This window comes from Numenius arquata, chromosome Z, assembly GCF_964106895.1.
Source record: "Numenius arquata chromosome Z, bNumArq3.hap1.1, whole genome shotgun sequence".
Classification (NCBI taxonomy): Eukaryota; Metazoa; Chordata; class Aves; order Charadriiformes; family Scolopacidae; genus Numenius; species Numenius arquata.
In genome coordinates, this window is record NC_133616.1 from 82,012,681 (window position 1) to 82,034,230 (window position 21,550).

General features: G+C 36.4%; 1 protein-coding gene across 1 annotated transcript in view; it reads left to right on the forward strand.

The window, feature by feature from the left end:
- Positions 1–21,550, forward strand: part of ADGRV1 (adhesion G protein-coupled receptor V1) — a 285,251-nt gene that overhangs the window by 32,968 nt on the left and 230,733 nt on the right. The window contains 16 exon segments of the mRNA XM_074166892.1: positions 218–484; positions 3,004–3,130; positions 3,572–3,789; positions 4,900–5,643; positions 7,723–8,096; positions 9,909–10,085; positions 11,726–11,906; positions 12,521–12,723; positions 13,349–13,478; positions 14,398–14,478; positions 15,821–15,960; positions 16,391–17,000; positions 17,951–18,166; positions 19,362–19,577; positions 20,626–20,870; positions 21,068–21,249. Coding sequence (XP_074022993.1) covers positions 218–484; positions 3,004–3,130; positions 3,572–3,789; positions 4,900–5,643; positions 7,723–8,096; positions 9,909–10,085; positions 11,726–11,906; positions 12,521–12,723; positions 13,349–13,478; positions 14,398–14,478; positions 15,821–15,960; positions 16,391–17,000; positions 17,951–18,166; positions 19,362–19,577; positions 20,626–20,870; positions 21,068–21,249 — 4,111 coding nt within the window.

Consider the following 21,550-nt stretch of genomic DNA (forward strand, 5'->3'; position numbering starts at 1 on the left):
TTATTTTATTTCATTACTCTCTTAGCTGATGCTGGGATTGGTGCGGGGGGTAAGTACAACCATATTCTCCTGTACCAGCAAGTATTTCCATGCTTTTACCCCATATGCCTTCTCTTTCACTGAGGAAAAGGATCCTTTTGGGGAGAATTAAGAAAATAGGCTACATGCAAGGAGCTTGGGCTTGAACTTGGATAGATTTTTTCTTGTGTATTTCCAGAACCTCTGACAGTGAGTGTTACAGAAGGAGGTGTTGTCAACTTCACAGTCGTAAGGAATGGATCTGCTGATGCTGCTGTTGCTGTCCAGTATGTTACTGTTAATGGGGATGCGACAGCTGAAGAAGGAGACTTTGTTCCCAGTGGAAAGAGCAGCGTCATTTTGTTCGACGTTGGAGAAAAAGAGCAGAACTTATCCGTGTATACTAATGATGACGATACCCCTGAAACTGATGAAGCATTTTATATCTTCCTTTTGAATTCTACAGGTAAAAATAATGGTTTCATGTATTTTTAGTAACTCTCCTTTTTTTTCCTGCAATTTTTTCCCAGCTTGGTCTTATCATAAAGCAATATATAATTGCCAAGTATTATATGAATCAGACTTGCTTCAATATTTCTATACAGAGTCTGTTTGGATTTTCATCTTGGATTGTTTAATTGGAAACAAAAAATCAAATGATACAGCTGAAACCTTTCCTGCAAAAACAACTGGAGTGAAAGTCTCTTTTCAAATGTAAATGCTCCAAATTAGACAGGGTTTTGACTTGACTACAGAAACACAAGGCTAAAGAATGTTAGTACTGCAACAGTCTTAGGCAGTGTTTCTTTTACATTTTTTGTCATGCTCCAGTGTGTAGTACACAACTGCCTGATTTTTTTTTAAGACAAACAGAATTACATTATTCTAGGAGAATAGAATGTAAGAATGTAATTACTAGAATGTAAATTGGTCTTTATTTTCTTTTTGTAGTCCTACAATGTATGCATACATTTTTTTCATTCTGATGTTATGGTTTTACAAGGATTACTCTACAAATAAATGTGTGTTAGAAATTACTCAATGTACCACCAGTAAAGAATGGGTTTATTATCTTAGAAATAACATTGTCTTTTAAAAAAAAAAAAAAAAAAGGTATCATTTTGCAGGAAATGATACAAAATTAATAAGCACATTAATGTTTTTGAAAGAGACGTCTTCTGGAATAAACCATCACTGCTTTGTAATATTGGTTAGAAAATAAAAATTAAATGTAAGAAATAGGTAAATTTCCACCTGTTTAGTAAAGATCTTCCCAACCATATCCCTGCCCAAACTCAAGGTATAGTGGGAGACTCACCTACAATTATGTTAACAAATTTTAATAATTTACTGTCCTTCAGGTGTTATTATTCTCTTGCTGAGAAGTAATAACAGGCTGTGGATGCACTGCACATCTTTGTAGTGCAAACCAAAACTGAATTGTATAAGCCATTGAAACGACGACTGAGACTTGAGGGGCTGTAATTTCATAAAGCAAAGGAAAAACATCACAATTAACTATACCTGCACATTAGATTTGTGTGGTAGGTTCTCAAAGTGAAATATCTACCAGGGATTCACGTCAGGATAAGGAAGCATAAAATTAGATTTCTTCATTTAGACATGCACAGTTAAGTGTCTTAGTGCTCATTCCAGTCGATAATGATCTGATTTACAGTCACTGTGACTGAGAGTGCTTCAGGTCACACCAAAGTGGAGACCCTGTGGCTGGGCTGTGAATTTTTCATTGGGACAAGGCTTCCTTGGTCTCGAGCTGCGTCTCCCCTAGACATTGGTAGCAGGTAGACAGAGAATTATAGGAGAATTTTTAGCAATTATTTGAGTATAAGGTGGTTTATGTTTTTCCTGAGGTCAGCTGGCTTTCACTCTGGTACCCAGGTCTCTTACAGAACATCAGCCTTACAGAAAGGATCAGGCAAAGCCATTCTTCTCCCTTCTTAATTTTTCTCTTCAGTGATTTCTTTCTACTTTACTAACTTTCTTCAGGATTTCTCTTACCACTCTGCTGGGAACATATGATGGCTTTTCTCCTGGCACACTGGTCCTGCAAGAATGGGTAGCTGCAGGCTCTCTTTGCCTCTAAAAGTAGGATCATGTCACCATGCAGCCTGTCCAGAATCATTAAGAATACGGAATATTTCTCTACGCATTCCTGAAAGAAAGAAAAAAAAAAAAAAAAAGAATATTTTTTTTCTATGATCTTTTGCACATATTGGCCTTGATTATTACATCCCACTTGAAAATTATTTTGGACTGTTGCCACTCAGAGAAAATACAGGTAGAAGTATATGAATTTAAAGCAGTAAAGACATTGTTTAATTTGGAACAAAACCTAGTCTAATGCTCTTAAATGATGTGAAAAATGTGATGAGGGTGGAAAGATAATGTACATCCATGGGTACGGGAAGAGTGTTAGTATGTCCCTACGATGCTAATATACACACATAAATCCTACCAGCTTCCCCTCTACTTCACAGATATCTTTTATTTTTGCCTTTCAGATAGGCTGTGGTATGGGTATGAATAAAATCTTCAACGTCGTTCTTAGCTTTTATTTAGTTTTAGTGCAATACTTCTATTCTAGGTCTAAAGGAAAGCTGGGATCTCTCAATACATATCTTTTTCTTTTGGCTTCACCAATTGATCAAGCATGAAATAATACCTCTCATACAATCCTTCCTGCTCAGAATCACATCTTCTGTGGTCAAGTCACATGTATTTTTTCTTGCAAATCTTACATCTTGCTCTCTGCGTGAGATGCTACTTAAGTATTTTTACTCTGATTTGCCTGTTACTGAATATCTCCAATATTGGTCCTCACTGGTTGTTTTATTATTGTTCATTGCTTTGTTTGCATAAAAGGTGTTGGTGTGAGAAGGACTTAGGAGAACTCTAAACCTTCAGTTTTAGAGTTACCTCTGTTTCCAATTCCAGTTTTGTTAAAATTAATCACCCTCTTTTTAGGGGATACTGTTATCTTTAAGGCTGGAGTGGCCACAGTTATTATTGAAGCAAATGATGATCCTAATGGAATTTTCTCCTTGGAACCTTTAGAGAAGCCAGTGGAAGAAGGCAAAAGTAACAATTTTTTGTAAGTAAATTTAATTAATACTTCTGCACTTTTTTTGAACTGATGTATGTGATACTTTATTGATAGTACTTGGATCTAATCTCCTACAAGTTTGCATTGGTAAAAACGTATTAGAGAAAAATAGCTTTACCAAATTTTGGATTAAATTATTTGTAAACGTTTTGAAGACATCAACTGTTAAATTTTCAAGTAGACTGTGCATATTAAAACGGATACAGAAATTAATGTTAAAATGTAAATAAATAAGACTACAACATTGTTCTTTTGTTATATTCTCAGTGGATTTTACATACAGAAGAACCTAGGTGATTGAGCAGAATATAACCTGGACTGTATTTTATTTTTCACAGTAAGAAAGATTAGTGTAATAGTGTTTTGCCTTGCTAATGAATGCTCATGCGTACCTGCCAGGATGTTCACTCTTTCTGTGTCACTGAACAGGATTTTGAGGCATAGAGGACACTTTGGCAATGTTTCGTTGACCTGGCAGCTGTTTGATAATGGCTCTGCACTGAGGCCAGGAGAAGAGTTCTATGAAACTTATGGGACTGTGTGCTTCATGGATGGTGAAGGATCAAAGCCAATAACACTCCGTGCCATTTCAGATAGAATTCCTGAATTCAATGAGTTTTACATTCTAAAGTTGGTGAATGCTTCAGGTACTGTCTTCCATATCACCATTCCCTTCATGTCTGGTAGGAAAGAATTTTGTTTAATCAATCAAAAAGAAACCAATCCTGGGAAGAGCTTTGCCTTGAATCATGTCTTGATATCCTATACTTTTCTGGTAAGGTTTTAGGTTTGATTTTTTGTTTAATCTTAGTTTAGGTGTATGAATACAGTTCCTGTATTACTGCTATACACATTTTCATGATCTAACCTTTAAAAAAGGATGGCTCTTGGTGATTTCAGAGATGTAGTTCTCTGACATCTCTACAGTTTCATGTAGTTGAAGACAAAATAAAGCTATTAAAGGCTATGCTTCTCTACCATAGTGGAGGTTAGTTGGTTTGTTTGCTTTTTTCTAGAGGAGGTAAAATACTTATTATTACCACTTCATATGACTTAAATGACAACTGCTACAGGTCTGCTACTGAGCAGAGTTCCGGATCTCCTGGACTCATTCCACCTTATTACCGTTTACAGTCTTCTGTGCCCAGATACAACTGAAAATATGTGTTGACTTTTCCTGTGAGTGAAAGTGTGACCAGAAAATTTCCTACATATAATGGGTAGATCACTGCACACTTTGAAAGTGGAAGCTCTACATTCACATCATGATCTTTGTATCATGAATTCTTACTGTGCAGAAATAGATGACTAATGGCAGGACTTTTGCAAGGTATCTCTGATTCTGTTTCAGAGGCAAGGGGGCAAATTTTGCCATTCCATATTCGTGTAAATCTTGCAGTAATATGAGAACTGAATTTGGCCACATGTTAGTCAAATGAATCAAAGGTAACATATCTCACTGACTAATTCAGAAAAGTTGCAAGTAATCTTGTTTTAGCTGAAAGACAAATGTGTCTTGCAGTTGCAAAATAACACTGCTTTTTTTTCTATGAAAATTGTCACTGTAGTGTTTTATAAATAATACAGTTAAAATATGTTATTACTAAATCAGAGTATTTTCTAAGAGTTCAGGGGCTATTTAAAGAAGATTTAAGCCTTTTTAGAAAGATATGTTATTAAAGAAACTTTAAGTACTTAGTAACTTTTTTCAGACTCTTGTTTGAAACCAACCATTAACTTCTGCCATCATTGTACAGGTGGGTCTCCTGGTCCTGGTGGTCAGTTGTCTGAAACAAACCTTGCTGTAACTGTGATGATCCCATTCAACGATGACCCTTTTGGAGTCTTCGTTATAGATCCAGAGAGCCAGGACCGAGAGATAGTGGAAGATGTTCTTTCTGAAGATGATCTTTCCTATATTACGGACTTCACCATCTGGAGACAACAAGGGACCTTCGGTGTTGTCCGTTTAGGTTGGGAAATACTGTCTAGTACTTTCCAGGCTGGACTACCACCAATGGTAGACTTCTTGTTGCTGGGATCGTTTCCAAGTTCCGTCCAATCTCAGCCCCACATGAGGCGCCATCACAGTGGAACGGATGCATTGTATTTCAGTGGGAAAGACGATGCGTTTGGGATTATTGGTCCGGAATACCCCTACAATGGAAATACTGCAATAACTAATTTTACATTTTCAGCCTGGTTAATTCCTAACGCCGGCACTGATGGTTACATAGTTGAAAAGGATGATGATAATGGGACCTTATATTACGGCGTGAAAATCCAAACAAATGATTCTCATGTTTCGGTAGTGCTTCATTATACGGCATTAGGATCCAATATAACATATATGGCTAAAGCAACAGTCCTGAAATATCTGGATGAAAATACTTGGCTTCACCTTCTGATTACTCTGGATGACAGTATAATTGAATTTTACATGGATGGAATCCCAGTTCTGGGAGGAGTGAAGAGCCTTAAAGGAGAAGCAATTGCTGATGGTGAGCCAATACCCTCTATTATTATTCTCCATATGTAAAGTTCTGCAGTATATAGAAGAGTCTAGCTCCTTGACAGGTGTATGCAAGATACTAACATTATTATATCTGATTATTTAATTGAAAAGAATGGATAGAAAATTCTGAGGATTTTTTCAAAAAGTATATGGAAACTAGAGCTGGGAAAGTTCCAAAAAAATCAGAACTGTAACTAAGCAAATGCATTAATTTGAAGATAAATTAATAATTTATAATTATATTTATATATTTTCGCAATTAATAATTACCATAACATTTACAGCATTGTAGCTAAGAAGGGACCTTTTCTCCTCTCAGCTTCTGAAACAAAGTGTAATAATGATTTTATTTCTAGATGTGTATTATAGTACAACTAAGCCAATATCCTGTAAACAAAAACATTTTTCAGGGTGTAGATTTACTTAAGTACGTATTTACATGGTATATGAAAATTATGCCTATAAGTTTATTTCAAGGAACATTAGCACATGAACTTCAGTTTATCTAACAGGATAGTCCCCGATGTGATTTTAGCCATAAGTAACCATTATGGACATTCACTTCGAACTATCATAGCAGTGACCAGAGAAGTATCAGAACAAATCCTTCATAAAGTCAGTTGTTATGTAGTTGGAATATATTTATATTTACTCTTTCTTTTGCAGTTTCCCACTCATACACCTGCATTTTTTTCTTGGAGATATCTCCATCCTTTTCCGTTTCTTCCTCTCACCTTCCCTTTCACATGTTTCTTTGGTGGGGACAGGCAGTGAATGATTATCAAATTCTTGAATACAATCCCCTTTTCTGTAATCAAAGAAGGAGAATTAAAAAACATACAGCAATGTTAAATGCATATACGTCTATATGTATATATGTACACAAACATAGAGTGAGAATAGAGAGGAGACTTTGTTAATTGTACAGTTTAGTACTTTATTTCTGCCTGTAAATTTCCAGTGGTTGAAGTCTGAGAAATAAATTTGCCTGCTATAACAAAGCAGTGCCTCTGCAATCAAGAATTTCCATTAGGCTTACAGTACTGTAGCTGAGAAAGGATTTTTTTTCCCCCCTCAGTTTCTAAAACAAAGATGTGTGAAATGCAATAATGCCTTTGTTGCTAGAAGGATATATCTGAGTCGTTGTAAATTTTCTATATTAGCGGAGATGGCATATGCTCTGTCTGGAGATACTACAAGTATGAGGTAAGGATTTGGTCTCTCTCCATTTAATATTGGATGCCACAAGGTGGTGAGCATGTAGCACCCCAGTTTTTCTCACCATCCTCCACCTTATGCCCTGGGACCACGATCAGTTGCTGTGATTGCTTGTCTCTAGAACCCATACTTGATGTCGTATGTATGACAGCGCATTCAAGAGCACAGTTTCTTCCAAAACCAGAAAACAGCTGGAAAGAAGAGATATCTATGCATTTTAGCACAATAGGAATGAGTATGAGCTACCAGCTTAGTATATTTGTGAAAAAGGCAGCTGTGACCCATGATTTGCTGAGTAGAATTATTGTTTGGAGACAGAGAAATATTACTACTGTTGTAAAAAACATTTGGAATTTGGTGTATATTTCTGGAGTCCATATTCCCAGTGCGTTAGGGGAAAAGCATGTCCAGAAGGACTAATGCTGATGAGAGATGATGAGTATCATCAGAATGGACCCACTCTCCTTGCAGAGAGAGACAAAATGGGCTCTTTTTAGCAAAACAAAAGCTGACAGGGCTTGCAGTTGTCCTCTGCAAAGCTTTCTTTCAAGGAAAAACAGGGTTTTCCAAGCCTCATAAAAATAAAGCATGGTGACAGTGTGCTAGTAGAACTAGTAGGGTGAAAAACCTGAACAGTCTGGTATTGCTTGGCCTGTGGTGGTGTACCTGTAACACTGGGATGAGGCTTGAGGAACCTCCCAATTTTGCATTTCAAGATCAATATGATTCCAAATCTAAGAGAAAATAAAGTTTATCATTGATGTTTAACAAGTATGGCTACTGAGTTGCAGGTTTATTACTTTGAAGAAACACAATAACACGAGGAAAATTCTAATTTCCTTCTCAGGTCCAGGAATAGTGAGAATTGGAGCAGGAGTCAATGGCAGCAGTAGGTACACAGGGCTCATGCAGGATGTAAGGCTTTATGAGCGCAAATTGACCCAAGCGGAGATCTATGAACTCCACGCAACGCCTGCGAAAAGTGATGTCCACCCTGTCTCTGGGTATTTGGAGTACCGGCAAGGAGAGACCAATAAATCATTCATTGTGTCTGCAAAGGACGACAAAGAGGAAGAAGGAGAGGAGTTGTTCATCCTAAAGCTCGTTTCTGTGCGTGGTGGAGCTCGAATTTCTCAGGAAAATACCACTGCGAGATTAAGAATACAGAAGAGCGATAATGCTAATGGTCTATTTGGCTTCACTGGAGCATGTATTCCTGAGGTAAGGTGTTTATAAGGAAAATTGTAGGTGAAGTTTTGGATGTAGAAAAATTAATGGCAAGACCAATTGAACTGCACAGGGCCTTGATTTCACACTGTTAGTTTTTGTAGCTAAGCAAAATTTTGCTAGAATTTGGAAATATGTAAGTTCTGTTAATACAGGCTCAGTCTCACTGGTATTTGCAGTATCATTTTTAAACATTGCCCAAGACTATTTTTGTTAAGAAAATTGATTTTATTACATAAACTGAAGACTAAGGCTTAAATTTTTCTAGAAGAACATCTTTTTTTATTATTTCTGTCACATCTGAGACATTAAATATAAGATTTAATTTTCTTTGTCAGAGAATGGATTATTACAAAGATTTTTATTTTATTTTTTGTTACATGTTGTATTTGAAGGAATTTTACTACAGGTCATGCAATGACAAGGTGTGATGTATTTTTCCCCAGTCATAAGTTACAAGGTATAATTGCATGCTTGGACTGAATTCAGTTGATACTGGCTGTGATTGCTTGGTTTTTTAAACATAAAATTGTTCCTTGGTGGTTGCCACCGTATATGTAATATATAAACTTGCTACTTTTTTGGGGTGGATGGAAATAAACATCACTCACTTTTACTTTTTTAATCAGTCGTAAGTGAGAAAGACACGATACCTGTTTCTATTGGTATGGGATTATTTTGGAAAAAAATATTTCAGAATACTCATGACCTTTTAATTACATTTTTTCTAACCGGAGTGCTTATGATGTGTGTGGAAGTAACCACCTCGCCTGAGCTATACGGGTTTTCAATTTGGTTGAGTTTGCTTTCTCTGTGCCTGCCATATGCTACGATAACAGATTCCTTCAGTTTCAAATGCCACTGATAATACCGTAATGCCACAGATCAGCAACCAACCGTGAAGCAAAATTAAAAATTTATATGGCATGTTAATTGTTTTTGCACTTACCTTACATCCATTTCGCTAGGGAAGTATTAGAGCTGTCAGGGATGATGCAGATACATAGCAGGTTTTTTTATCAGTAGTTTAATTGCTTTATGTGCGTATCTGTCTATAAGGCAGCTGACGGCACATGCGGTATCTGCAGTGTGTAATACAGCAGCTCTGGAATTTAACTAATGCTTGAGATAGCTTTAGCCTTTCTGGCATTTTTCTATTTTATTTTCTATTTTAGTTCTGTTATCATAATTTTCTAAAGTATATGGTCAGTATACTGACCATACTTTGTTCCAAACACATTAAATCATTGCTGCTGAAATCATGATCTCTGTGAAGACAGAATTGTCAAGAGGACTGTAGCATAGAACATTTTTCAGCGTTTTTCCTGAATGGTGATAGTGTAGTTTAATTTTAATGTATCTATTTTTTTTTTTTTTCCACAGTGTTTCTAGCTGGGGAAAGGGGGAATCCAAATCTTTCTTCAAATTATAGCCAATGAAAATTTTTTATATAAAACAATAGTTTCAGTTGCTTGTAACATGTACATTTCAAGGATATTGATTCTGTCTTTGACATGTAGTTTGGATGAAGAGATTGTGTCCAGAACAAACAACAGGGTGTAGTTATTAACTTACCTGCGTAGTCCTCAGGGAGATACCAGAAGCTGTTGCAAACTCCACTAAGATTGTTCTGACCACAATCAAGTTCAGTTTCAGCTTCCTAAAACTCCAAAAGTGCTGAAAGTAACATGGCAGCATTTTTTCACCTGAACATTTGACTAGCGTTAGAGATCTCCATGTTTTGCATTTATTGCTCTGTTTTACTTTGATGATAACAAACATTTTCAATTTCTTGCTTTCTTCCAGAGTGCCGATGAGGGTTCCACTATATCCTGTGTCGTGGAGCGTACAAGGGGAGCCCTAGACTATGTGTATATAAATTACATTATCTCACAGGTCGATTCCACTGGCATTAATTACTCTGTTACCGATTTTTCTAACAGCAGCGGCACTATCACATTCCTTCCTTGGCAGAGATCAGAGGTAAACCCTACCTTCCTATTAACTATTCATCCTGACCTTTGCAAACCGGCTGGAAAATACCTTCTGAGGATGCTTGGCTGGTTTTCATACTTGAGAGTGTTTCCTTCACCTGGCTTTTGTTATATTTTGCAGAGGTTTTTGCACCTCTGACAACTAACAATCCATATGATAGATCTGTGTGTATCTCACTTTAGGTGTCACCGTGTGTGCATGTATGTTCGAATGCACATTATATATGAGATATGTTTACATATATGTATATATTAGGTGTATGTGTATCTAAATGTATACTTGAAGTGTAGATGGTCCTACAATAATGGTTCCAGCTACTTTTGAAATTGGAAAATGATCAGGTTTTGATCTGAGTTTTGGAACTCAGATTTATCTCCACATCAATTAAGCAGACAGCAGTAAACTTCACCGCTGTAATCAAGTGTCTTCCAACCACTCTTGGCCATGTTCTGTCCCTTTTGCTCAGTCTGTTTTTCTGAATCCAATCCTGAGCCACAGCACAGCAATTTCACATTTATTTGAGAAGAATAAGTATGGGACCACACTGCTGTAGAAAATTAATGTGTGTTTTCCATTAGTGTTCGTAAAATAGAGAGGGTGAATTGTTAGTAGAAAACGCTGTCCTCGCTTTCACTTTTATCACTCTGCTGAAGTCAGTACGGACTGACTGAAACCCACTGACACCATTTGAAAGGCTCCACTAAAACTGTCGATCTGGTCCCAGTTAAACAATGTAAGTGATTAGAGCTTGGCAAAAGCTTGTGATATCTGAAAATTGTTCGTGTCACTGTTCGTTCAGCTTTAATTCTCCATTGAATCATATTAGTGAATTACATAGGTCATATAAAGCAAAAATTCCCAAAGCTTTTCTAGTCTGCCTTATCCCATCTAGCGGCAGAAGGGGGCTGGGATTCCCTCTTGCTCCGCTGCTGCATGGTCCAATTTATTGTCTACATTCGGGGGAGTTAATGGGCATCACCCCAAGAAACCGACTGGGAGCAGTTGCTTGTCAGGTGAGATATCCCAAGGGACTTTCTGAAATCTACTCATTCCCAGTGAATGTGACCAGCTACTTAAACCTTTTCTTCTATATGTTTGTCTGAGGTGAACGCGTTAGCCTGTGCACAGCAGGTTATGTTAATTAATAGTATGATCTGCGATCTCAAGTGTCAGGTGGCATAAAAGGCTTGCTTTACTTGCTCTCTAAATTGGATTAATCACTGTAATATCTCTTCAGAAGCACAATTTCTTCAAGATTTTGAAATGTATCAGATATTTCACTTTCAATATATAGAATGTAAACTATGCTTATGTTAAGGTAGGTAATAAATAATTGTTTGCTTGGTTATGTGTTCATGTAATTAGAAGCACTTGAGAAAATATGCCTTCCATCTCTGGTAGCTTGGTAGGTTGGTTTTGGAATGCAAATTCTAAGCATAAAATATTATCCAAGAAGTTAAGTTAAATTTTCTGGAAAGCAAAAGTGTTGTCTGTATTAGTTTCAGACCTACACAGCAGATACAGCTGCCTGGCTAATCAAAGAATTTGATGAGTTAAGCAGGGTCGTGATACTCCTAAGCGATGTATGTTGCACGGTTTGATTTCTCCATGATTTGGTCCTTCTCTAGGTCTTAAATTTGCATGTTATTGATGATGACATTCCGGAGCTAAATGAGTATTTCCGTGTGACATTAGTCTCTGCAGTGTCTGGAGATGGAAAACTAGGTTCAACTCCTACCAGCGGAGCAAGTATAGATCCAGAAAAGGAAACTACTGATATCAGCATCAAAGCCAGTGACCACCCATACGGTAACAATGATGGAGATACAGTCTTGTAGGACATAATTGTATAGTTCTAGCTCAACAGATAAAAAAATTGCTTAGCCTTGATAGTTGAGGAAGCAACGCCAAGTATTTCACTTTATCTAACTTGAGATCAATTCATAATTTGTATACAAGAGTGAAAGCTGAGTTACTTATTCTTGAGAATACTATAAAAAGACATCAAAGCTGCCCTGACCAAACAGGCGATGATTCCCTTTTGAGAGCAAACACAGATTGCACGTAGTTGATCCTGCACAAGTTTTACTCAGATGAGAATTCCTGATGAAGAGATACCTTTCTACGTGCTTATTGTACCAATAACTACCCAATACGATGACATAGTCAGGCTCTTTCCGGAAGAGCTGATTTCATTATTGTGCCGTGGCTTTATCAAGACTGATATGAATATCAGTGAGAGAGGGGAAAGTACACAGCGGATCCCTGGAAATAGCATGATTGAGTCATAAGGGCATATTAGTAATTGGGTTTTGGTTTCAGAATCTTTAAATAAAAATATTATAAATAATTTGATTTCAATTTATTATCATAATTTAAATGTGGTGCAAGAAGCTATGTAAATAGCACTTCTTGTCTGCCAGGTCTGCTACAGTTCTCGGTGGGGCCGCCTCCTCAGCCAGGCGATGAAATGATTCTGCCAACATCTGCTGTGCCCCATATCACTGTGAAAGAAGAAGTTGGACACATCAAGTTACTGGTGGTTCGTGCACAAGGTCTTCTTGGAACAGTTCTGGTGGAATATAGAACAGTGCCGCTTACAGCTTTCAGTCCTAAAGATTATCAGGTATGGCCATTGCCAAGGTGTGTAATTATTTTTGGAATGTATTTAGAGTTATTTGTCCTGGAGATAGACTTCAGTTGGAGTATTTTAGCCCAGCTATGATTCTTTTCACAGAAACACTTTGTTTTCTGTGGTGATGTGATAAATGCATGTGTAATACTCACTTTTAAAAAATATATATCATTATGTGACTTTTACCTCCTTTCCATGCAGCATGTTGTATTTCCTAGGAAAGCCTTTGGCTCTGAATTTTTTTTTTTTTTAAGAGAATTGTCAGCGCAGCAATAAGGCATATTTCCTATTGTTGCTGAGCATATCGATCTTTATATGAGCATTCAGGTACATGTACAGGTTAAGATGATATTTGTACATAGTAGGATTTGTACATGTTTAAGAAAATTACCGGTGTTTGCTTGTCTAACTGATATTTATGCAGAAAAATGTAGATGAATGCTGTGAATTTAGATGCCTTTTTCTCACACCAAAGATTCCGCATATTTTTTCAAAGCTTAAGTGAAGAAAAGTAGATGTTTTGACAAAGACAAACAAAATCCAGGCTCTATTTCTTTTTTCATATGAATGAAAACATTAGACTTGAACAAAAAAGTGAAGAGCTTTCATATTGCAGGCTGTTGTGGGGACACTGGAATTTCAGCCAGGAGAAAGATACAAGTACGTTACTGTTAACATCACTGATAATTCTATTCCTGAATTAGAAAAAACTTTTAAAGTGGAGCTGTTGAACCCGGAGGGAGGAGGTAAGGCACATACATCAATCCATTGGTTGTATTTTCATGATCTCTGCTCATCCATTAAAATCTTACCTTTCTTAGGTGTACTAGTTTCATGTTATTTCTAAAGACAAATGAATGCTCCCACATCCCCCAGACGGCTGTAATTTTTCTTAGGAAATAACTGTTGTACATGTGTTTTGTTAATCATTGCTGGAAACCAGCAGATCACAAAGAAAATGTGTTATTAAGTCTTTTAAAGGCAATTGCTGCTTTTCACATTATGTAACTTCATGGTTGGTAATTGGTCAGTTGTTTTGTTAAACAAACTTTTCTCAATTTTTTTTTTTTTTTTTGTCAGAAAACTTACAGCTAACTTTAGAAATTCGGTAGGCAGGTACCCTCATAACACAAACCCTCTTTTTGGCCTTTTCAACACTATTGCAAACACAAAAGTTAAAGTCTCCATTAGTTAAGCTTTCTGCAGGTTTTTCCAACTTTCTGAAATATGTTTTCAGTTTGTGAGAAAATATTAGAATAAGAGACTTTGGGGGTTTTTAGCCCTCCTTTTTTTTTCGTAGTTTTTTTTTTTTAATTCACATCTCCAATTTCTCCATGACAGACCTCATTTAGGAGTGAGAAAGGGGACATACAAAGAAGGGACAGAAAGAGGGAAAGAAAGGAGAAAACAAAGGTGTATGTGTTTTCTGTCCTTCTGGCCTCCCATTGCTATTTCCAATGTCATAAATTAAATCAGGTGGCATTATACAATACTTTTTCTGGCTTTTATCAGAAATCCTGTATACTTTCATATCCAAAATTGAAGCCTTCCTAGAATACTTCCCTCTCTTTTTGTGTTGTCCAGAAATGTTTAAATTACTTTCTGCTTTCTCTTTATTTATAAATGTATATATGTGTACGTATCTGTATGTCTGTCATCTTAAAGTTGCTGAGCTCTTTAGAAATGATGGCAGTGGTAGTGGTGATGGGAACATGGATTTCTTCCTTTCAACTCTCCATCAACATGGTAAGCCTTTTTGATTAATCCTATTTTTTATTGCTAACTGTAATATCCCTCATAAGTCACTATACTGACACAACTTGTCATAGTGTAACTTTACTTGCAGTTACAGGTGATTAATTTAGATTTATCATAAGGTTCTGTCAAAACTTTCTTTTCTGTTTTAATTTTACGTATAATTTCAATAGCAGTCAGTGTTTAGTGTAACACAAAGAAAGTAACAGCTTCTATACCACCAAACCTATACTGTTGTAAAACACAGTATGGTAATTCCAGAGGTACAATTTACAAAATTAGTTTTGTTTGAAAATTGTCAAATTTTCTGGTGAGCACAAAGCACTTTGGAAGGAAATTTAAAAATTACTCGAATGTATGCTTTGATACATGCTTTATGTTACTTTTATTCTCTGCATGTCAAAAATAGTAAGCTGTGTTAAATTTTTTAATGGTTTTTGATTGTTTTTCATTTCTTCACTTTAAGTTTGTATTTATGTCATGACATAAAAAAACCCCCCCAAAATAATTTAATATTAAGAAAAATTAAGAAAATACAAGATTCAGAAATAATATAAAATGTGAGGGAAAATCCTAATCATATAGGACTTCAAATTAAACCCTACAGACCTGAAAATGTTTTACAAGCATCCATTATCCAAACTGAATAATTTATTCCCCTGTGAGAGCCTGATTTTCAATTTTATTTCTAAATGCAAAGGATTTCAGTGTGAATCTGAGAGTAAGTCTGTGGTTTAGCCACTTTTTGAAGCTTCCTGGCGTTTTTTGTTTCCCTTTTCCTTGCTTCCAGAAATGGTGCTAAGTACAAGGCTTTTTCTTCCCCTGAGCACCAAGTAATCTCACCCAAGACAATCTTTTTCGTAGTAGGATTTACAGGACTTGTTCTTTTCTTTGCTGTTCATTATGGTTTATGGTAGGACGAGACCTGGTCGTCCAGGTCTATCTACCATACACTGTGGTACCATAGCCATCTGGTCTATCTACCTACACTGTGGTTTAAAATATGACTCCCTGCCATCCTAAATTCTGCTCAGTTTTCATTAATTAAACCTGGAATTTTATTTCTATTCCTCCCTTAAAATATTCATATTTATTATTTTTTTTTTTTTTGCATAGTTCCATACAAGGGCTGCCTGGACTGCATTATTGAAAGTCAGTTCCTTATCCATGCGGATAGTTATCATGCATTTCAAAAAAACAAAGACAAAACAGCACGGATCCCCCAGACATGCTCTCCTGTGTGTTTTTTGTAGCATGTTTCTTTAGCTGTTTTCTTTCATATTAGAAAAGATGCTAGAAAAAAATGACCCTTTTTGGTACTTGCACTTAACAGCTAGCTTGGGAATTGCATCCCACATCCTGGTGACTATTGAGGCTTCTGATGATGCTCATGGTGTGTTTGAGTTCGGTCCTGAGTCACTCTTGGTGAATGGAACTGAGCCTGAAGACGGAGAGAGCAATATTGTGCTGCAGGTTAGAGAGCTCTGAGTCTCATATTGCTGTGCGGTCCTCTTACATCTCTGTTTTTACTGGGCGTTCTATGATGTTTCTGCCATAAATCTATAGGATTTATAACAATCATCCACATCTGTTTTGCCATTTCATACTGAGTTTTCTAATGTGTGTCATTCAGCTTGAAGCTGAAGTGGCATAATAAAAATATCCACAGGTTTAAAATTACTTCTACTTGATTACATTTGAGGTGCTACTACCTTAAAATAACAGCGTTGATGATACAACAAATACAGCAAAGCTGAGATAATAAAAATGACACTGTTTTTTATACAACACACATTGAATTTTAACCCATTATGTCAATGTCTTTGCTTAATTCCATCTCACACTTCAATGTTTTTCTTTCTCATAGAACAAAAATATGCAGCTCTTTGCATTTTTCACTCAGGTTGTGAGAACGCATGGGGCCTTGTCTCAAGTGACACTGCATTGGACGATAGGCTGTGATCTTACCAAAGACCTGATTTCTACAGATGGGAATGTCACATTTGAAGTTGGCCAAGCAAGAGCAAATATAACAGTGCAGGTTTCTCCTGATGAAGTTCCTGAACTGGATAAGGTGTTTTCAGTTTTGATTGTCAACGTCTCCAGTGGTCGTCTTGGAAATCATACTAATGCAACGTTAACTATTTTAGCTAATGATGATCCATATGGAGTCTTCATCTTTTCTGAGCAAAACAGACCCATAAAAGTTGAGGAAGAAACAAAAAATATCTCCCTGACAATAATGAGGTGTGGTGGTCTCCTCGGTGCAGTGATGGTAACATACAGAACTATTGGCGATGATGAAATGTCGCCTTTTCTTCCCCCTAATGTTGTTAGAGCAATAGAGGGAAAAGATTATATACCCGTTACAGGTTACGTGGTCTTCACAGCCAATGAAAGTGAGGCCACAATATCTTTACCTATTTTGGACGACGATGATCCCGAGAGGTCAGAATCTGTGTTTGTGGAGCTAAGCAGTATTGTTTTGATTGAGAAAGTACAGGAGCGGCCAAGTAAGTATCTTACTTATGTAAAACCTGCAATTTAAACATGAAGGCTGGTATTTATATGTAATAGGATAAAATGCAACAAGTTAAATGATAAACTTTTTACCTCTGCCAAATTCTGTGTAGTTAAGAAATCTCTGAGTTACCTGCCTTGTGAGCTGTTGGCATATATTTCCTTTAGCACAGTATTTTGTCTGGGAGGGATGAGCATTTCTTTATCCCTTTTGCATCACCTTATCCAAGGTTTTTCAGGCCAAATATGTTATAGTATTGGTTTTGTGCACTAATACCTGTTCACCTACTGTTGTTTCTGTAACATTCATCATTAGGAAATAGCTAAGGTAGGTCTGCTTATTGAAAGCCAAAAAGTCTTTTAAAAACAAAGCAGTGTAGAATTACAGCTGCACATTGCTTTTTTAGTGTAGAGAATGTTTGCTTCATCCCTTATTCAGAGAAACTGCTGTCATTACAGCCTGATTTGTGCTTCAGACTTTCTTGGCGTGTCTAATTGCTGCCTCCACCCCAGATTAATCTTGATATTAATAGAAACTTCAAATATAATTCTGCTGGGAGGTTGAAATCTTATTTGTATTTCATCATAGCAAGTGTAAAAGTGAAATTCTTCTGAACTGTGTTGATCTTACTACTGGCCTTATGGACAAATAAATAAATAAACAAATTATTTCATGGTACCTCACCTCTTCAAAAAAATTATGGCTTGTATGCTCCATAAGAGGGTAGAATAATTATTAAAAATTTAGATTTTTCTGCCACAATATAATTCAAACACCAAAAAATGGTATGTTGGTGCAGTTAGACCTTGTCCAATCCTAGAAAAGATAATTTTGTTGAAAGTTTGTGGCGACTAACCACTAAAGTTACCTGTATATCCATGATCTCTATAGCCATGGTTAGAATCAATGGCACCCCCTCACTAAGTTTTCTTTATGTTTCAGTTGTAAATTCTCCTCGACTTGGATCAGTGACTGAGACAATAGCTCATGTAATTATCAATGCCAACGATGATGCTTTTGGAACACTTCAGCTTTCAGCTTCAACTGTGCGAGTTGCTGAAAATTATGTTGGACCAATCATTAACGTGACCAGAACTGGGGGGATATTTGCAGATGTTTCTGTGAAATTTAAAGCCATGCCAATAACTGCAACAGCTGGTAAGAAATCAGAATAACAGAAGTATGTGCTCTATGCTAAAGTGGAAAGAGCATATTGTGTGCTTTGAGCAGTCGAAGAAAAAGAAGTGTGTATTGAATGCACTATTGTATAACAAGTAACAAAAACAAAAGTCAGTGAGACATTTACTGACTCTGCTTAGTAAAGAGGAATCCAAGCCCTATGGGAGAAATCATACATCAGCTTTTAGAAAGCTCTGAGACATTATCACTGAAGAATCTGGCAAGAGAAATGAGTGAAGGTGTTGGGGTGTTTGTTCCCTTACTAGCCCACCACCTCTTAAAAAAAAAAGAAAATAAATGAAAAACACTACATTAGTTTATGCAGCTACTATTTAGTCCCCTGTATATATTTAAAGCCGCCATGCATTGCTTAGGTGAGCTTATTGGAGATGAAGTGGGAGTTGGGAACTCAGCTGTGAAACAAACAGGCAAAAAACAATCAAAACCCAGGAAAACTTGAACTTCTGAAAATGGGAGGTTAAATTCTGCAGTTCGTCCCCACTACGGAGAAGGTACATAAAGAGAGGAGCAAACTTATGAAGTGTGCAGGGTCAAAACCATTTTGACAGTTACAAATCAAACCCTCTGTATTTCAGCTGTGTCCAAAGTGGAATAGGCAGGTGGTTTCTTACTCTGAGAACTGGTGTTTTAGTTTCCTTTTTATGTAGCAGACTTTTCTAAATATATATGTAGCTGGTTTGATGTCAGAGTATGCTTTCAATTAGTGTCTGAAGCAGAGCCATTATCTAGTGTATCACAGTTGTTCATCTAGACATTCTTAGAGACAAGTTTGCCTAAAGTGAGGTTCCACACACAAAATGTGTCCTTCACTAAAATCTCCTTTGACAAAGGTGCTTCTGTTCACTTTCATGCCTTGGAAAGCCAGAGAGCATTTGGCGATCAAAGGCGGCAACGTCTTGGTGATGTGACCTTGTCAATGGAGGACAATAATGGACCTTTTGTAACTACTTGGTCTAACGCTGCAAACTCTGCTTTGGCCAAGCAAAGTTTTAGTTTAATCCATCCAGATATATAAAAGGCAATGGGAAATAATAAAGACTGTGTTGTCTGGGTCTGAAGATAAAGAAAAAAACCCATAAAACTACTGAGGAATGCATGCATTAATATACTGTGTTTTTTGTTGTTTTTTTTTTTGTTTCATCTACAAATGTAGGTGAGGACTACAGTGTAGCCTCATCAGATGTTGTCTTACTAGAAGGGGAAACAAGTAAAGCTGTGCCAATTTATATAATTAATGATATCAATCCTGAAGTTGAGGAATCATTTTATGTTCAGCTGCTGAACAAAACAACAGGAGGAGCCTTGCTTGGATCTTTGACCAGAGCAATCATAATTATTGAGGCTTCTGATGACCCGTTTGGATCCTTTGGTAAATAAATCCTATTTGCATATTTTCTCTCTTAAATTTTTACTGCAGATTTGTGGGTGAGCTGTTACTGGGAAACTGAATAAAAACTTTCAGAAGACAAAGAGGAAGCCTGGATGAAGACAGCAAAGGAAACAATAAGATAAACTAAATTAAAACATGTGATTAAGGAGTAACAGTGCTTTAATACAACAAAAAAGTATTATTTAGTCAGTTGATATAGCAAGATTTTGGAATCTCCGAATAGAGATAGATGGATTTTAGTTTACTTTTTAATTTTTTACCTAAGTGCTGTATTTCTTCAATGAGTTTAAAACAAAATCTAAATTCTAATATCTGTTGCTTAAATACTTTGGTATCTTTCTTTTACCTGCCAAAGCAGATTTTAAAATCTAGGGAAACTGAAATATATAAAGAGAAATTAGATTACATTCTCTTATTTTCTGTCAAGTCTTGTCTTAGCTTGTCTTCTGCCTGTTATCATCAATAAAATTAATTGTATATCCTTTCCAAATAAGTGTCATTACACAGGTTTTGAGAAGGGTTTTGGTGATTTCAAAAATATAATGATATTTTAGAACTCTCTTTTGTTTGTTGTTTGTTTTTTGGTGTATTTTTACTGCCTTTTCCTTTGACTTACCCATTTCTCCCTTCAGTACCCTACTGTCATATGAGGAAGACTTTTATTTAAAACAATTTTAGATAGAATATGATAGACTTTAGATAGATTTGTTTCTTCGGTAAGTGACATGAAAGCTGCTGAAGTTCCTGTGCTGGGAAAAATTATGAAATTTCCTTCTAAGAGCTTAGAAACAGCTCATGGTTGGCCTCAAGCAATGTGTATGTTGGAATAAACGTTTTGGATGAGGGCTTAGTTTTCATGCTAATTTCCTCTGTAGATGAAAATATTAATACTGACAGTACCTGATTCAAAGTGATTTACCTGTGCAAGTAAATGCAATCAAGTGAAATAAAACGATGTACTTCATGAGTTGACACAGTTAATTTCAGTTTCATTGTTAATGAAATACATCTCTCTGCCGTACATCAGTTTTTCAGATTACCGAATTCACTGTGGAGGAGCCTGAATTTGGATCAGCCACCATAAATCTGCCAATAATCCGCAACGCTGGGACGCTGGGTAACGTTACTGTTCAGTGGGTGGCTACCATTGATGGACTTCCCGCTGATGATGACTTGCAGGTGGCCTTGGGTAATATTACTTTTGCCCCCGGGGAAGCCATTCAGATGTTGCTGCTGGAAATCCTGGCTGATGACGTTCCAGAGATAGAAGAAGTAAGTAAAGCAGTTAAGCCTTTCTTGAAAAGCATTACAGTTTTAACTTATTATAGAAATGCGTGCAAAGAAAAACCGGCAATGTTCTGGCAGAAAGGCACAAAAAATTCAGATTTTACTTCACTTGTGATTATTGTTAGCAATACCAAAAATTGTCTAGCTGCATTATTTCTTTTTCTTTTTTTTTTCTTTTTGAGATTGTCCGTGTAGAATTAACTCAGGCCTCCAATGGTGGTGCTATTGGGTTAGATGGCGTGGCAAATGTTATAATACCTGCCAATGATAATCCTTATGGCACAGTTTTCTTTCATCAATCCTTATATCGAATTCAGGAGCCACTAGAAAGAAATTTGCTTGCAAATATAACAGTCAGGCGAAGGTTTGTATAATGTTTGCTTTATTTACATCTATTACTATTTATTTTTTTTCTTGGTCTTGGCTTTAATTTCAAATGTTATGCTCTTCTTGTGTAATTATTTGCATCAATTTCTTGATCTGCCAGCTTAATGCATTTTTATTTCATATACATTATTTTTGAACTAGATGTCTCCTTATTAGAAATGTACATAAAGTACTTAAATGTAATACACATTGTGATGTACAATGTAATCCTAATATACACAGAGGACTTGAAGTTCCATTTTGCCTATCTAATCGTTAAATTATTTAAAGCTGCACAA